Source organism: Neoarius graeffei, chromosome 19, assembly GCF_027579695.1.
Source record: "Neoarius graeffei isolate fNeoGra1 chromosome 19, fNeoGra1.pri, whole genome shotgun sequence".
NCBI classification, from domain to species: domain Eukaryota; kingdom Metazoa; phylum Chordata; class Actinopteri; order Siluriformes; family Ariidae; genus Neoarius; species Neoarius graeffei.
The window spans coordinates 64,154,406-64,172,414 of record NC_083587.1 but is presented as its reverse complement, the minus strand read 5'-3'; the positions used below and the strand labels follow the sequence as shown (position 1 = coordinate 64,172,414).

The window sequence follows — 18,009 nt, the reverse complement described above, 5'->3', positions numbered from 1 at the left end:
CTTTGGGTAGAGTTGTCACTAACTTGTATGTAGCACATTCACTTGGACTAACGCATACACTCAAAGATTACCTTGTCAAATTGTGAGAAAATGTCCAAATCCAAATTGTCGCTGTGGTAGTAAAAAAAATTGTGAAGGTAGTAAAAAGGTAGTATATTCAACATAAAATATCTGTAGGAACCCTGCAATTTATGCCACTAGTTCTGCCAGACATTTTAATTTGCAGCTCAACTTTGTCTCCAGCATGTATAGACCAGTTATATAAATGTAAAAAAATAAAAATGTAAAAGTACCAGCCATAAAAAAAGACCCCTTCAGTGTAGCAGTGCCACTCACTCAAGGTAGGAATAAATGATAGGGTACGCAGGCCTGTGGAGAGCAGAGCACATTCCCTTTTGCACCGCGTTGTCATATTAGCGAGGCGTTCTTGAGAGTCTGATGTTGCTAGGCAACCACACTGCCCTCACAGCGTAGAACAAACACTGATTAAAGTGCCACCGTGCTGTTCTGGAGCACTGTCAAGCTGACAAGGCTTTAGAAACTCAAGATGTGGCGTTCTGAGAAAATTGGGGGGAGGCTTTAGCAAAGTACAAAAAAAAAAAATCTGAAGAAAGAAAAAGTTTAAAAAGCCGAACTTCTGTGATCGGGTCAGGTTTTGAAGTTCGTCATCGCTGTGATGTTTAACTGTGGTGTGTTTCCTGCAGGCTGAAGAGGAAGCACGCAGGAACAGGCTCATGAGGGACATGGCCCAACTCCGCCTCCAGGTTTGAGTCCTCACATCACCTTTTACACTTTGTTTTAGAAACCCTGTCTGATATTGGAGTTGGATTCTGATTGGTCAGAACATGTTGTTGATTAATTTCCTGGAGCAGCTGCAAATTACAGGTTTGTATAAATGCATGCATTAATATATTATTGTTTCTATAGTAACAGTGCTGTTAAAGTGCCATTCCACCATTGGATGTATTCTTTGGCCTAAAATACAATATATTTTATGACAACATGACTAGACAGAGAAATCTTTTAGCTTCAAAATGATATATCAAACATAATTTTTTGACAACGACAAGTATATTAATTTTGCGACCAAAGTCACCTACCCTTTTAATTTCCGCGCGGTAGTGAAACGTGATGTCATCGGCAGGTTCCCCTTCTTGTGTACCACGTGTCGGTCTATTTTTAGACCAGGAAACCCCCAAAGTGAGAGAGTCATTTCTCCTCGTATATGGGGGCCAAAAAAATTGTGAAAAATTGAGTTAATCTTTCAGTTAGCTAGATTTATTGGTATTAGCTAGATTTATTGGTATTAGCTAGATTTATTGGTATTATTTTTATCGCGTTCTATCCGCCATTGCTGATAATATGTGTCACGTCACACGTCACGTGGTACACAAGAAGGGGAACCTGCCGATGACATCACGCGCGGAAATTAAAAGGGTAGGTGACTTTGGTCGCAAAATTAATATACTTGTCGTTGTCAAAAAATTATGTTTGATATATCATTTTGAAGCTAAAAGATTTCTCTATCTAGTGATACCATTTATATATGTTGTCAAAATATATTGTATTTTATGCCAAAGAATACATCCAATGGTGGAATGGCACTTTAAGGTCACTGTCAGTATTTGACATGTATGGAAGGAGTCTCCAGTGTCGGCAGTAAAGCTGGGAATGTTGATTTATAATGTAAAAATGGTGTTCTTAATTAGTAAATTGCTCTGGTGTCAGAGGAATAGAACACTTGAGGACATGCTGTTGGAGGAAAATAATCACTGGTAGCAATGACGCCACATTTCACGTTGATTATTTTACTATAACAGCATAACTTTTGTTTATTTATTTAGGTTCATTGTGCACATTTTAAAGTTTTTTTTACTAAATTGTAATTAGCCATTTCCAGCTTGTCTTTATTTTTCAAAACGTGATTGTTTTTATTAATTTAAAAGTGATGGGTCAGAAAACTGTATCATGAAATAATTTATTACAATATCAAGATGATATTGTCATATCACCAAGCTCTGGAATTATGAGGAAGTTTTGCAGGTAAAGTGTTTTGTCGTATTACAAGCTGGAATTAAAATGGATTTTTGGGGGGGGGTTAGCACCTTTTGATTTACACACTACCGCTTTAAAGGTGCACATTGTTGTTTTATTGTGACACAAACAATAGTTAAGATGAAAAAACAGAAATCTCGAGTGTGCATAGGTATTCACACCCCCGTGTCGATACTTTGTAGATCTACCTTTTGCTGCCATTACAGCTTGGCACATCTAGCCACTGGGATTGTTGCCCATTCCTCAAGGCAAAACTGCTCCAACTCCTTCAAGTTAGATGGGTTGCGTTGGTGGACAGCAATCTTCAAGTTATGCCACAGATTCTCAATTGGATTGAGGTCTGGGCTTTGATTAGGCCATTCCAAGACATTTAAATGTTTCCCTTTAAACCACTCCAGTGTAGCTTTAGCAGTATGTTCAGGGTCATTGTCCTGCTGGAACATGAACTTTCGTCCCAGTCTCAAACCTCTGGCCGATTCAAACAGGTTTTCCTCCAGAATTGCCCTGTATTTAGTGCCATCCATCTTTCCTTCAGTCCTGACCAGCTTTCCTGTCCCTGCAGATGAAAAACATCCCCACAGCATGATGCTGCCACCACCATGCTTCACTGTAGGAATGGTGTTCTCAGGGTGTTGGGTTTGTGCCACACGTGGTGTTTCCCATGATGGCCAAAAAGATCAATTTTAGTCTCATTTGACCAGAGAATTTTCTTCCATGTGTTTGGGGAGTCTGCCACATGCTGTTGGGCAAACTCCAAACGTGTTTTTTAATCATTGACTTTTTCTGGCCACTCTTCCATAAAGCCCCGCTCTGTGGAATGTACGGCTTAAAGTGGTCCGATAGACAGATACTCTCATCTCCACTGTGGATCTTTGCAGCTCCTTCAGTGTTATCTTTGGTGTCTTTGTTGCATCTCTGATTAATGCCCTCTTTGCCCGGTCTGAGAGTTTTGGTGGGCGGGGCCTTCTCTTGTCAGGTTTGTAGTGGTGCCATGTTTTCCATTTTGCTATAATGGATTTAATAGTGCTCCGTGGGATATTTTTTTATAACCCAACCCTGATCTATACTTCTCCACGACTTTGTGTCTGACCTGACCTTGGTTTTCATGTTGCTTGCTTAGTCGTGTTGCAGAGTCAGGGTCCTTCAGAACAGGTTGATTTTAGACAGACATCATCTGACAGATCACGTGACACTTTGATTGCACACAGGTGGATCTTAATCAACTAATTATGTGACTTATAAAGTGAATTGGTTGGAGCAGCTCTTATTTAGGGGTTTCATACGAAAGGGGGTGAATACTTATGCACAGTCCAGTCCGGATTTGTTTGTTTTTTTCATCTTATTGTTTGTGCCACAATAAAACAATGTGCACCTTTAAAGTGGTCGGCATGTTGTGTAAATCAAATGGTGCTAACCCTCCAAAAATCCATTTCAACTCCAGCTTGTAATGCGACAAAACAGGACAAACACCAAGGGGGGGTGAATACTTTTGCAAGACACTGTACATAAAATGTAAATGTGCTCAGGTGTTATTTGCTTATTTCACTCAGTTTACTCCAGTGCCTTTAGAGAGGCTCATTTTCGTGTGTGTGTGTGTGTGTGTGCAGTTAGAGGTGTCCCAGCTGGAGGGCAGTCTTCAGCAGCCCAAGGCCCAGTCGTCCATGTCGCCGTACCTGGTACCCGACACAGCAGCTCTGTGCCAACACCTGAACCTGCTGCGACAGCTGGCAGCAAGCGGCTGCTTCATCATCATCATTCCACGCACAGGTCAGAGCACACGCCCTTCAGCGTTTACGAGCAGGACCACAGGCTGCTTGAGGAACGCTGTGCAGTCAGGTGGTGTGAATCAGAGTTCAGCTCATGACCCGCCAGAGTTCTAGTGCTTCTGTGAATCAGCGAAGCGGAGACGAGTCATTTTATAAATGCATTTTAATGCAGCATGGTGCATCATGAGCACTACTCCCACTTCCACCAGCCAATCAGATTCCAGAAAAAGATTGTTGTGGATTTTTATTTATTTTAAATAATATTGTGGTTTTTATACAACAGAAGTAATCTTTCTTTTTGGTAAAAGTATGAGCTTATCATCTGGAATGACACTCCTGGAAGCCCCGCCCCCTCCCTCTATCGTCTTAACTCGTCCCTTTTGTTGAGAGGACTAGAGAATCAGAAATATGTGTCAGAAAACAGAATCCAGGGACACATGTCGGCCCGGGGGCATTTTGAGTTATTGACAGATTCAGAAAGTCCAGTTTCTAAGCTTTCCAATGATGCCTTCCATGTGGAGATCTGACAATATTTGAAGAATGTGTGGCCTTTTGAAAGTGTATACTTCTTAAAACAGAAAAGGGAGAAAATCGCCCTCAAAGTTTTCCATCTCAGTTACTCTGGGTGTAGGGCGGGCACATAATGGTGCTCATCTGCATGACATTAAGGAAAGCCCTACCCCCTACGAGCTAGCACAATACTACTTTCATGTAAACAAAGATCACCACGTCAATTTTCCTTCCATGCAAAGTATGCCCAACACAATTATGAAGTACAAAAATAAGTCCTAAAGTATACTTTAACGTTTTGTGGTTGAAAAATTACACTGTAAGAAAGAAAGATAGCACGATGATGACACAACTAACACAACGCTAGTTTCATGTAAAGCCTCGGTCACAACCGGCCGTACAGTACGCGCTCCTACGGCCGGTCTACACGCAAAAAACGCACGAGAGCGTGCGTGTGATGTGCTGATTTTCGAGCCGCAGACCGGCCACAGAGGTTCTTTGTCATGTCAAACAAACTCTACGGTCGCTTACGTTTTTTTCAGGTTGCAAGACAAACTTATGGCCAACGTGCGTCTTTCTCCATGAACAAAAAAAAAAAAAACGCAGCGATTTGGGAAACGCCAAAAATCGCACGACCAAAAAATCATACGTCCGGTTGTGACCTAGGCTTAACCAAACCACAACACTCTCCGTTACATGCAAAAATAACCACACAGCCTTAGATTAATAAACTCACCCCATCAGAAAGAGAAACGTCACCTTGCACACACCAATGCCTCCGATGGAATGTAATCCTAGAACGGTCCGTGTATCATCCGATCATTCAAGTATTCCATTCAATCTGGAAAACGAGGTTGCGTTTGTTTTGCTAGAAATGGTTATCTCCGATGTAAATACCGTGTGTCTGTTTGCTTCGCGGTGTTTGCTCCTCTGCGCTCTGTTTAACTTCCTCATTCCATAGTGGAATCACACGCCTGTATGCAGGTTAAGTAGCCACGAGCTCAGCCCACATCATACAGCTGATTCGCGAAAAAAAACAACAAAAGACTTGAATCATCACGTGAATGGCACATATGGTAATTTACCCACACCCCCCAGCAGGCTACAGTCCTGACAAAAACGAGACAATTTGCAACAAAAAATGTATGCTTTTCCAACAAAACAATCTATTATCTGAAATACTGATTGCATTCTTCAAGATCTCAACTTGCACATGATGGAAAAAAACAAAAATCACAAATTTCGAAAAAAAATGCTTCTTTTGCAATTATCTCGGATTCGTTTCGGCCGACATGTGTCCCTGGATTCGGTGAGGGGTCACATATCATCCCTCAGGCTACATCCACACGACAACGGCAACGAGATGTTATTTAAAAATATATTGCGTCCAAATGGGCAACGATCAGTAAAATATCAGGTCCATATGGCAACACAACGCTTGCTGAAAACGATGCAATACACATGCCACACCTCTAGGGGCGCTGTAAGACGGTCCCTTCAGAGACACCAGAACAATAGAAGAAGTAAGGACGCATGTGCATAAACTATTATGCGCGAGACTTCATATTAGCCACAAAGTCAGGAAAATCTGTTCGTAAAATTACATTATAATGACCAAATACAATGAAAAGTATTTTTCCAGTCTCACCTGTGAAAGGTAATCCCATGTGATCTCGTTTGGACGGTAAACCTGTTGGTACAGTTAAACGCAGCTAATCTTTATTCTCCGCTTTGACCTATCCAATATGGCGGCGAGGATGACGTATGATTCTACGCGGAAGGCGGCGTCCGGAATAAATTGAATGCTACACGTTGATGGATTAATTTGTTGTTCTACGCCCTTTTTGAGGAATGTATTGTCGGACTTAAACCAACATCTGAAGAGGTGAGATCGCTCCTTTTTTTTTCCCTATTTTTGCTGGCGGGATTGACTCTGCCCTAAGGGCTATTCTCTCTCTCTCTCTCTCTCTCTCTCTCTCTCTCACTTTGCACCATTACACAATAAATATTCACAGTGAAAATATTTTGTAAGCGCGTTTCATGAACCAAGTTATAGGATTTGTTGACAACTCGCATCGAGTTCGTTACACTTCTACCCGGCGTAAAGCACTCACAGTCATGTGGTTGTGACATCATCGTAAACAAATCCGTTCTACTCATCCAGACGACTTCACAACGGCAACGTTGCCAGATCTTTCCACTCTGGAACCCGTTCTCAAAAAGATTGCGTTTTGGGCACCCAAAACGCCAGTGCCGTGTGGACGCCAGGCCTAAACGATAAGCAATTGTATCGGAGTCACCTGAATCCGTTGCCATGTGGACAGGGCCTCAGTGTGTGTTTGACTTGGCTAACATTTAGACGAGTGTGCATATATTTAGCATCAACTCACTAATATGAAGTGCTACTTTTACAAATAATTTCAATAAATTATTATTTTTTTTAATTTTCTCTCCTCAGTCATTGATGGCCTCGATGTCCTGAAGAAGGAGAATCCTGGCGCGAGGGACGGCATCAGGTTTTTGGAGTCCGAGTTTAGGAAAGGGAATCGGTAAGAGTGCAGCCGGGGGGTCTTCAGTTTTGTGTGTTAAGGGTTCTGCTTTAAATGTAAATTATTTTTGTTTGGAAAATGATGAATCCTGTGTTACGTCTTCCGTGCTCACACACGTGTTTTATCATATGTCAGAGATGCCATGGAGCATTTTCATTTATCTCTGCTTATATTCCTCCGATTACACAGCGGCCATGGTCTCTGTGTCTGTCTGTCTCTCTCCCTGTCTGTCTGTATTGCGCTCTCTCTCGGTCTGTCTGGCTCTCGGTCTGTGTCACACTCTCTCGCTCTCTGTGTCTGTCTGTGTGTGTGTCAGTCTCTCTCTCTCTGTCTGCCTGTCAGTCTCTCTCTTGGTCTCTGTGTGTGTCTCTGTGTGTGTCTGTCTCTCGCTCGGTCTCTGTGTGTGTGTCTCTCTCTCTCTCGGTCTCTGTGTGCGTCACTCTCTCTCAGACTCACAGATTCCGAACGTCCCGGAGTTCCTCTGCTGCTGCACGTCTACAGTTTTTATTTTCTGTGTCTTGTTGCTCTGGTGAAATTTGGGTAAAGAGGAAACCTCGTGTCTGCGGAATAATGATGTAATTTGGTTCACTGGGGTTCAGTGGGAAACGGGAGAGACTCGCTTTATTCAAAACACTGCACAGTCACATGATTACCGACTAGGCCAGTCACAGTAACACATTTTCTTGGACGATACGGTATATTGTCTCAAAGTATCGCAATAAACGATAATATCATTGATGTCTTTTCAAGACAATTTTATGCCACTAGTAAAATAATCATCATGCAAATACACCCTTTCAAAGAACAGTAAACTTTTTACTTAAGTCAACTTATTCAATTCAGCAGTGGAAGGTAAAAAATATATAACCTAAAGAAATAAAACAATCAAACAAAACCACTCACAACAAAAACAATAAATAAAATACAATCTATGGCTCTAAAAATTGCACTTAAGTGAATATTAACTTGGCACAGGGTAATAAAAAGACATTCTTTTCTTCACAGGCAACATTCTGCCAATCCAGTTTCTCAAAGATTAGCACCCAGATCAACAAAAAGTGCAAAGTAACATCGTATTGCCAGCTGTCGTTTGGATAAAAGTAACAACAATTAGAACGAGATAACATGTAGGCAAGGGCGTAGGTTTGGTATTAACATTGGTGGGGACAAAAACCCAGTGCCAACCCACAGTAGTGCCAACTTCAGGTAGGGCTGGGCGATATGAGAAAAAATTATATCACGATATATTTTTTCAAAATTTTTGATAACGATATATATCACGATATAAATCAAATCACCATTTTTGTATTTTCTTTAATTTTCTGCTCAAAATATGAACATTACAAATTAGTAGTTCCTTCCTAATTAAGAAAAATAGCTTAACAAGCCTTCAAGTTTCACAGAACCAAAACAAGCTGGATGCACATTCTTTTGTTCTTTTTATTCAAATGAATAAACTGAAACCGAAAAATAAAAACTATATACCATTGTTAATCATTTGTGCAAATTCTAGCAGCTTTCAAATAAACAAAGACATATTGACGTGTAAACCTTATGCTGCAAGGAGAAAAAAAAAAGTGCAATCCTGTACGTCAGTGTGTTTAAGGTTTTGTGTAACACTTTGTTGCATGTCCGATTTTAAATATCCAAAATACCTCCACACAACCGAAGATCTCTGGCCCTTCTTTTCAACGATGTCCTCCAGGGCAGTGCTCTGACTTTCCTGTTCAGAACTCCGGTCAGTCGGCTTCTCGCTCATTTTTATAATCGCTTTGTTTCACGCTTTGTTGGAGAAATGCCGCGCTCCTGCAAACTTCACCACAGCCATGCTGTGCGTTGCTGCTACACGTGTGTGTGTTTGTGTGTGCACGCAACCTAACTTGACGTGGCTCTCTTCCAACTGATTGGTTACGTGCGGTACTGTTTAGTTATGATTGGCTATTCGCGTGTCTGTCAAAACTTCGGATGAAGTAATTTTATTGAAGGCGTAGGCTTATCGTAGGCATATCGTACGTGTCTAATTTCTAATCGTAGAGATTTTATATCGTGAATAACATCGTAATCGTAAAATCGCCCAGCCCTAACTTCAGGGTCACAATATTGTGTTCCACCAAAAGAGTCTCCATCATCTCTCCAAAGGCCAGACTTTTAACATTTAAAGTTCAGAACTGTAGTAATTCATGAATAATAATAATAATAATCAGGCTTTCGTCTAAACGGGGGAACAGGGGCGCTGCGCCCTCTTACTCTCGGCGTGCGCCCCCTTACCGACTCCGTGAAAACATCCCAGCAACACTACATGACAATGTGTCTGATCATCAAATACGTTATAATTGCTCCAAAAATATTCCAATCATAGTAGATACACCGCCAGACGGTGCAAAAACAATCCGAATTGGCGTTTTCCAGACCGAGGCGCCATGTTGTGTAGTTGTTTACTTGTCGCGGCTGCTCTCGCGAGATTTGACATGGGTTACATACAAGGTCAGCTGACTTGTAGAGCGAGATTTCTCGACACTGAATGACCTTTCACCCACTGGCGCGGGAGCTTTTGACAGAAGTAGTTCGCGAGTTGTTTTTGTTGACACTTGGGCATTTAAAGACGTCATCCAGCAGCACGAAACGGAAGAAAGCCAAAGACTGTCCGGGGCAGAAGAAGATTACTTCTTTCTTTTTCAATGTTGACAGACAATTTGTTACAATTTCCCTCTCAGATAGCCTCAATGTCCCATTGTAGCATTTTTCAAAGGCTTTGCACGGCGGGGGACAACCGGCACCATCTCCCCCGCTTCGCTCCCTCGCCATGGTGAGCGCCCTCATACTAAATTTTTCTAGAAAAAACGCTGATAATAATATGCTCTTCATTTGATTAATTGCAAATCTTGCATGTGGTGATTAACTCATTCTACCAGTTTGCAAATGTGTTTTACAAGCGAATACCGCACTGACTGTCGGGAGGGTGTATGTTCCTTTCCCTCAGAAATGGAAGTAAAACCCATCCGGAGCCTTAAACACTGCGTTCCATGAGGCTGCAGGGCGAGTCGGCTCTTCTGTGGGATCTGTAACTGGTTTTAGAATGCTAGTTTAAACTGATGTGTGATTGATCTAACGGTAAAACAGCACGAGGGCTCGAGAACTTTGACAGGTTACAATTTTACTTGGCAACAGAATGTATCTGAATTCTGATTGGTTGTTGTATCTGAATTCTGATTGGTTGTTATATTCTTGCCCTTTTGTTGTCTTCTTGAGCCCGGAGGGGGAGGGGGGAGTGACAGGGTTCTACAGAGACGTTTTTAGCCTCCGCTTTCAAATGAACCGCCTCGAAAACGCATCAGTTCAGCAGATGTGTGGACTCGGTATGTGATGTTTTCAAAAGAGAGGCGGAGTCACCAAACATTTCTGATCAAGAAGGCGGAGGCTGTTCTGCTTATTATGTGAAGATGTTTTATTTGATTGTTCATGGCCCAGACACCTTTTAATGTCCACATCACCATCGGGTTGTTGTTGTTTACACGTGTCATGTTACCCGAACTCGGTCAGGGCTCTGCAGGTCGTAACTGAAGCGCTTCAGATTAAGGGTTAGCGGGCTGCTAAAGTTTGCAGGCACTTCACAAGCAAGACTCGGTGCAATATTAGCACCGTTTGATATGATTTAATAATGTCTTTGTGACTGTAATGAACACCAGTTGTTGTCAGTATCAAGTCGGATTATTTACGCGCCACACAAACTTAGAAAACCGTGATATTCGTATGTTGTCGTTTTTGCACACTGAATCCGAACTGCTGTTAACTGATTCATTTTACAAACTAGTCTAACGTTACGTTCCTCAAGGACAGTTTGCGAGCTAGCAGCCGCTCACTGCACTGCAACCGCACTTGCTAATTGACATGGTAGTCAAACACTTGTGCTGTTTTCGTAACCACGCCCCCAGAGCGAATATTCATGAGTGAATTTTGCATGGTGTTTCACCCAGTGGAAACCTACAGGAACCATTTGTGTACCGCTCACGGAGCGGGATTGATTCCCCCCCCAATCAGAAATATTGGTAGGGACACGTCCACACCCAGTTCTACGCCTGTGGTCTGTACAATGGAGCAATGTGTTGTCTTTTCCCCATTCAGTGGATCCCCTGGCTGGATAACTGTTGCATGCTGGGAAGCCCCGCCTCTGACCGAGAGCTGCGTGAGAAAACAGTGCAGTGTTTTATTCAGTCAATGGGTCAAGCTAATACTCTGGCGACTTCCCTATGGAGATGTACAGTGTGTAAATGCCAAAATGGCAGTAAAAAAAAATTACCGAGTTCATTTTCATTTACTGTAGGATAAGTCGGTGTATCGAATAGTGAGACAGGCCTGTTACCGCCTAACTATGGGTCACATGCAAATCTCTCTCTCTGTTTCTCTGTTTTGTTTGTCTGTCTCTCTCTCTCTCTCTGTTTTGTTTGTGTGCATCTCTCTCTCTCTCTGTTTCTGTTTTGTTTGTCTCTCTCTGTCTGTCTGTTTCTCTGTTTTGTTTGTCTCTCTCTTTCTCTTTGTGTGTCTCTGTTTTGTTTTTCTGTTTTGTTTGTTTTTTGTTTCTCTGTTTTGTTTGTCTGTTTTGTTTTCTCTGTTTTTTGTTTCTGTTTGTTTGTTTTGTTTGTCTGTTTTGCTTGTTTCTCTGTTTTTTGTTTCTCTGTTTTGTCGCTTTTCTTTGTCTCTTTTGTTTGTTTCTCTGTTTTGTTTCTCTCTGTTTTTGTTTGTTTCTCTGTTTTGTTTGTCTCTGTTTCCTTTGTCTGTTTTCTTTGTCTCTGTTTTGTTTGTCTCTCTGTTTCCTTTGTCTGTTTTGTTTCTCTGTTTTGTTTGTGTGTGTCTCTCTCTGTGTTTTGTGTGTGTGTTTGTGTGTGTGTGTGTCTCTCTCTCTCTCTCTCTCTCTCTCTCTCTGTCTGTGTCTCTACGTTTGTCACCCAGTAGTGATGTTGGTCCCTGTTGATTGAAGCTGGTGAACTGTGAGCTTTGCGTCACTTTTGCTTTCCAAAAAATGTGAAGGACTGTTTTAGTTCTCATCGTGTCGGAATCCCTCGCTGTTTCCGACTGACAGCAGCTGATCGTCACGAACAGCGTTCTGTCCGAGGCCTGTTATTTTCACTCGCCTTACATTTTCTGTAGACCTTTCTTCTTCTTCTTCCCTTCTCTCCTGTCCTGTTTGCTGTGAGTGATGAACGATCACTGCTGAGTTTTCTGCTGAAGATCTGAGAGACCGTGTGGCTGCAGGTTTCATTCCTGCTGAATATTTAACTTTCATGATAGTAGCTCGAAGACTGTTAAACAGTAAGCACTGGGAGAGGAAGATCATTGGGAGAGGAGTACCTACTTACTGACCTCACACCAAGGGCCGTCCTCTTTGGTTTGCCAGAAAGTGAAGGGTGTATACAGGTTGCCATGGTTACACTGAGGGCTAAAAAAATACTTTCCATAAGCATGTGTGCCGCAGGACAGAAATCAACATGTCTATTTCATTTGTTCCGTTGTAACACACTCGAGCTCAAATGTACACATTAAAAACACTGATAACATTGTTTTAACCCGCGAGCTAACTGTGCGTCCTGCTGCTTTTCTGATTAAAATCCGTTTCTGGCGAAGTCGCGTGGGGTGGATGGAGTCGCTGTGACTCTGATGACCCGCAGTGAAACTGTGGTCGTACAGGCGTCTGGATCGTGCTGACTGGAAGGAAGGAAAAGCCCAAGTTAATGATGCTAAAAATAATTGCTAAAATGTATAAAACGTTGTTCCACTGACACTGGCGACTCCTCTTAAACGTTAGATAAATGTTTGTGCTCTTTACAGAAATCTTCCCCATATGAACGATTGTGCACGTTTTCTGTTATCAGTCCTGGTGTTTTATTGTTTCTGAGAAACACCCTTCGAGAAAGGTCGACTCGCTCGCCCGGTTAGAGCAGAGATCATTTTTGTCCACATAAAAATTACAGCCGTGTGTCATCATCATCATCATCATCATGATGTCCGTGTTACAGATATATCCGCTGTCAGAAAGAGTCCGGGAGGAGTTTCGAGAGGGATAAGCTGAAAAGACAGGACATTGAAGCCTGGTGAGTACCTGTTATTGTTGTGATTTATTCCATCGCTTTGTGTTTTATGTCAGACACACAGTGTGGTGATTATCCAGTGTGGCGTATCATATCATACATCATATGTGGTAACGCCCCTCCCCCAAAAGGCACCTTTACAAAATGGTGGACAGCTGTCGGCAGCTGACGGGCTCTCAGAGCGGAGGGGACGAGGACACGGCCGGCATGGTGACCATCCTGACAGGGTCCGCAGTGGAGGAACTCGCTGATCGCTCCGCCCCCATGAAGGTTTGTGGAACGCCATCGCGACTCGCCGATTGATTTGTACTCACTAAATCGGGTGGAATGTGCAGCTGTCCGATACGCCGGCTCTCTGTCCACCTGCCTATTTTTAGAGGCTCTCGAGGTTTCGTTTGTAATCAGTGCCCCAGCGCAGACCTGATGCTCACAGAGGTTTAGCGCGCACAGCGAAATCCCCCTTAAACCCAGTGCTGAGGTTATTAACACGATCAGTGCGACAGAAAGTACAGACGAAATGTCTAGACGGCTAAATGTCAACACGCTAATTGCTGAAGTAAATCACTAATTTACTTTTTTTTTTTTTTCGTCAGTTACCAAGATTCTATCAGGATTAGTCCTGATCTGACTTCTGGAAATTTCACTAAAGCTTTGTTTAAACACTGCGTTAGAAGATATAATCACATCCAAAACACATCAGGGCAGATGTTCTGCGCCGACTCGTCTTGACTTCACTTTACTTGTCTCTTCCAGGTTCATTACACAAATTAAATTTGGTCGTCTTTTTTTCTCCTTATAAAAAGATTAACACTTTTTTTTTTTTTTGGTTAACATTTTCCCCCTTTTTTCACATTAAAAAAAAAATAATAAAATAAATCAAGTAACTACCATGAATTTGTTTAAAAAAAATTTTTTTTTTGATAAATTATCATCTTGGTTTAAAAAAAAACAAACAAACGAGCATAAAAAAAACTACCATGTAAATATAATTACTGTATAACCAAATTAAACAAACAAAAAAGTCATGAAAGTCACATGCTTTTAAATGGGGGGGGGGAATCTCACAAGAAATAAATCTTTCCTTTTTCTTTTGTTACGTTCCATTTTTTTTTTTTTTTTTTTTTTTTTTGTTAAATTAAAATAAATTGGAAAAGCTTCCTGTGAGATTTTATTTTTCCCCCTTATTTAAAAGCATGTACGGAGCCGTAGAGGGGACATGGTGAATTAAAAAATAACAAAGCGTGGGAACGACTTATAAGGCGTGTGGACGAGATATTAATGCGCGCGCACGAGTTATAACCCGTGCGCACGCTTTGCATTAAGGCGCGCGCTCGGGTAGTTAAAAGTGAGGGGACGAGTTACAAATCGTTCCCTCGCTTTCATTAAAGCGTGTGCACGAGATATTAATACGTGCGCCTGAGTTATAAAGGCGTGCGCACGGGTTATTAAAAAGTGAGGGAACGTCTTAAAACGCGTTCCCTCGGTTTATACCCAAGGCTTGCATATGCACTTGCATCCCAACATGGCTTTATTATAAGTCTGAGACACCTCCCGGCGAAGCCCATTCTCTCTCAGAACTCTCTTGAGGTGTCTCAGACTTGTAATAAAGCCATGTTGGGATGCAAGTGCATCGAGGATTTCTGTGTATCTGAGTCCAATATTAAAATAGAATAAAATAGCATCTAGTATTTCCGGAGCTACCATGGTGAGCTACAGCCTGTGTGTGTGTGTGTGTGTGTGTGTGTGTGTGTGTGTGTGTGTGTGTAGGCAACGAGATCAATGAAAACAAGGATATTGTGGGAATATTTTAATAAGTCGAGGGAACGACATAGGATATCATTCCCACGCCTTGGATATAAACCGAGGGAACGCATTTTAAGACGTTCCCTCACTTTTTAATAACCCATGCGCACGCCTTTTATAACTCGAGCGCACGTATTAATATCTCGTGCACACGCCTTAATGAAAGCGAGGGAACGATTTGTAACTCGTCCCCTCACTTTTAACTACCCGAGCGTGCGTCTTAACGCAAAGCGTGCGCACGGGTTATAACTCGTGCGTGCGCATTAATATCTCGTCCACACGCCTTATAAGTCGTTCCCACGCTTTATTTTTTTATTCACCATGTCCCCTCTACGGCTCCGTAAGCATGCGAGTTTCATGTAGGTTTCATGATGTAGGTTTGTTTTAATTTGGTTAATTTTCCAAAAGTAAAAAGAACCTAGCTGTAACAGTCAGGACTTTTATTTGTTAAATTTGGATGCACTGAAGAAAATTCTGCGCATATATAAATAAAAATGGGTTTAAATTATTTGTATTACTTCAAAAAAAAAAAAAAACCCTGACTATTTTTATTTATTTGCACCTTTTTGCACCTATTTAACTCTTTTACCCCTTAAAGCAGTTGCTCCAGCCACCCTTGTGTATGTATAACATATTTACAAGAAAAAAAGTCTGAAGACAAGGTTTTAGACACGGCATCATATGTCGTCATTATGGGATATACACGGGGTTGTCCTATGTCGTCATTAAGGGGTAAAGATTAAACTATCGTAATTGTTGGGACATGCATTATATTTTATTTTTTTTTAAATAAATATAATTGGGGGGTGGAGCAAATAACGGCAGATACACAGAATGTCAGATTCATCCTGCTTTTTATCTGAATTAGTGCAGGTGTTTGGTTTTCCTCAGCGGTTCTAACATTCTCCTCTCGTCCCTCTGACAGTCGGCGATCCAGGTCGTGGTGGCGGCAGGAATGGAGCTTAAGAACATCGTGGAATTTTACCGGCAGTGGAAGGAAATGGGCTGAAGGAGACGGAGGGACAGGGGACTCAGCCCGGCACTCAGCTAATCACACATCGTCCCTCTCTCTCTCTTTCTCTCTCTCTCTCTCCCTCTCTCTGTCTCTCTCTCTCATTTTGCTGCTCTGTCTGTGCCGCATCTCCAGGGTTTAATACAGAAAGACGGAGGACGATACAGAAGAGTTTGGAAAAGCACTGAAATGGGGTGCCAAAAAAAAACCTTCAGAGGGTCGGAGTGAGGGAGAGATGAAGCAGCGCTGAAAGTGTGCCTGGTTTTGTCGTGACCAGATGAAACGAGTATGTGACACAAAGACGGGAAAAGAATTAGTATACATATATAGATCAAGAGTTTAGACATTATTATTATTATTATTATTATTATTATGGTCCTTTTTCCTCTTCTTGTTGAGGAGGGAGTCGCGTCTGTGTCGAACTAATGATGCGACGGTAACCAACCGAGCAAATGATCCCGCTCCTCCACACACACAGACACACCCCCTCCCTCCCCCCTGAGCAGAACTGCATGAGCGTCCCGTCGCACCGCCCGGTCCTCTGCGAAGCGACTCCTGACTCCTCGGCTCAGGAGGGACTCGGATCGTTTGGATGTACACTTTCTTTCGGATGGTCGTCTTTTCTATCCTACATCATGGCTGCTTTTTTTTGGCTTGTTTGTGATTGTGTTTCTGTTGACGTTCATGAAGACAGACTGTATAAAGATGTACAAGCAGATGGTTGGTTTTATTTGATTTTATTTTTCTATGTCCTTCACACATTATCATTGCTTTTTGTATGATTCACTGTAGTGACAGGGATGACGCGGACGTGTGGGCGGGGCTTCAGCGCCTTTTAAGGGAGTACAGAACAGGTTTCCGTGCCGATCTGACGTCACCGCCCTGATCGTTTTCTCATGAACATGCGTGAAAGTAGTTCTGTTCAAAACCTCTGTGCTCTTCACCGTCGCTGCCCCTTCATCATCATCCCACAACACAGTGAAAAGGAAACTGGTGTTTTTGTTTGAGGCATTAAACAATAAAATAAAATGAAAAAATCATGAATGAAGAATCAGACTTTTGTCGTTTTTGTTTTTAAAGGCATCAGAAGAGCTGTGGCTGGTTCTGTCAGATGCTCAGTCAAACCTGCAGCTCATTTCCTTATAAAACTGCACTCATTGTACCTCAGACTACTATCTTCATTTCTAAAACGGTGTCATCTCATCAACTTTGTTTGACTTAATAGTATTTTTTTTATTTAATTTCATTAGTTTTGAAGGTATCTTTGTGCTATAACTTTTTTTTTTTTGCATGTCCTGAAGACTTTCTGCATTGTACTGTCGATATCTAATCATTTAACCAAAAAAAAAAAATCTAAACTATCAGGTTAGAGGATTGCATCATTCTTTTTTTGAATGTGATGCTTTTATCACGTCCCCCCCCCCCCCCCGTCAATTCCTAGAGATCTTAAACTGTTTCTCTTGACATTTTGTATTTCTAACTTTTTTTTTTAATGCAAAAATGGGGTGTGCAAACTTTTACACTTGCCTGTTGATTTAATAATTCAATTCTCTGCTTTCTTTACTAACATGGAAAAAAAATTGCTAGCTGCTAGAAATGTTCCTTTAATCCCAGGGAACCAGGCTTTTAGGCAGGATTTTTTTTTAGGGAGTCTAACTTTTTTGCAGGTGTCACTGTATGTGGCGAGGTGTAGCGGCGCGTTGAGCGCCGCTGGCACGAGTGTTTTAGGGGGTTCCGGGGGTACTCCCCCGGAAAATTTTGAAATTTCTAATGCTCTCAAATGCTCTCAAATGCAAGCTGGAGTTGCATATTAAGCATGACAAATTAGCTATAAAGCTTTCTGATCGCAGAATACTACATAAATAAAGCTTGTTGTAGCTGTGTTTGTCTCAGTCAGTAGTGCACCTATTGCAATTGCATTACATGTGACAACCAACCCCGAACACAGTGTGACAACCAACCCCGGCTGACCAGTTTTGCTTTCAAAGCCGCTAGCGTCCAAAGATTTAGTATAACAAAGAAAAAAACACACAGGAAATATGGCTAAGTCTTCAAACATTATAATGGTATTCGTTTTTTCAATAGAAACCCATTAATTACAAAGCTAGAAGGTAAAAACCAAGGTACTAAAAATTTACATTTAGGTATGAAAAACCTTCAAATTGTTCTCACCTTTGAAATGCATGCAACACACAATAACTTTTCAGGTAGAATGACCCCAGTACTAATTC

General features: G+C 41.8%; 1 protein-coding gene across 1 annotated transcript in view; it reads left to right on the top strand.

Annotated features, from left to right (window-relative positions):
- Positions 1-16,829, top strand: part of smg5 (SMG5 nonsense mediated mRNA decay factor) — a 50,497-nt gene extending 33,668 nt beyond the window's left edge. The window contains exons 17-22 of the mRNA XM_060900421.1: positions 705-764; positions 3,663-3,822; positions 6,790-6,880; positions 12,892-12,966; positions 13,095-13,233; positions 15,692-16,829. Coding sequence (XP_060756404.1) covers positions 705-764; positions 3,663-3,822; positions 6,790-6,880; positions 12,892-12,966; positions 13,095-13,233; positions 15,692-15,775 — 609 coding nt within the window. The 3' untranslated portion in view covers positions 15,776-16,829. The remainder of the gene's footprint in view (positions 1-704; positions 765-3,662; positions 3,823-6,789; positions 6,881-12,891; positions 12,967-13,094; positions 13,234-15,691) is intronic.
- Positions 16,830-18,009: the final 1,180 nt, after the last annotated feature.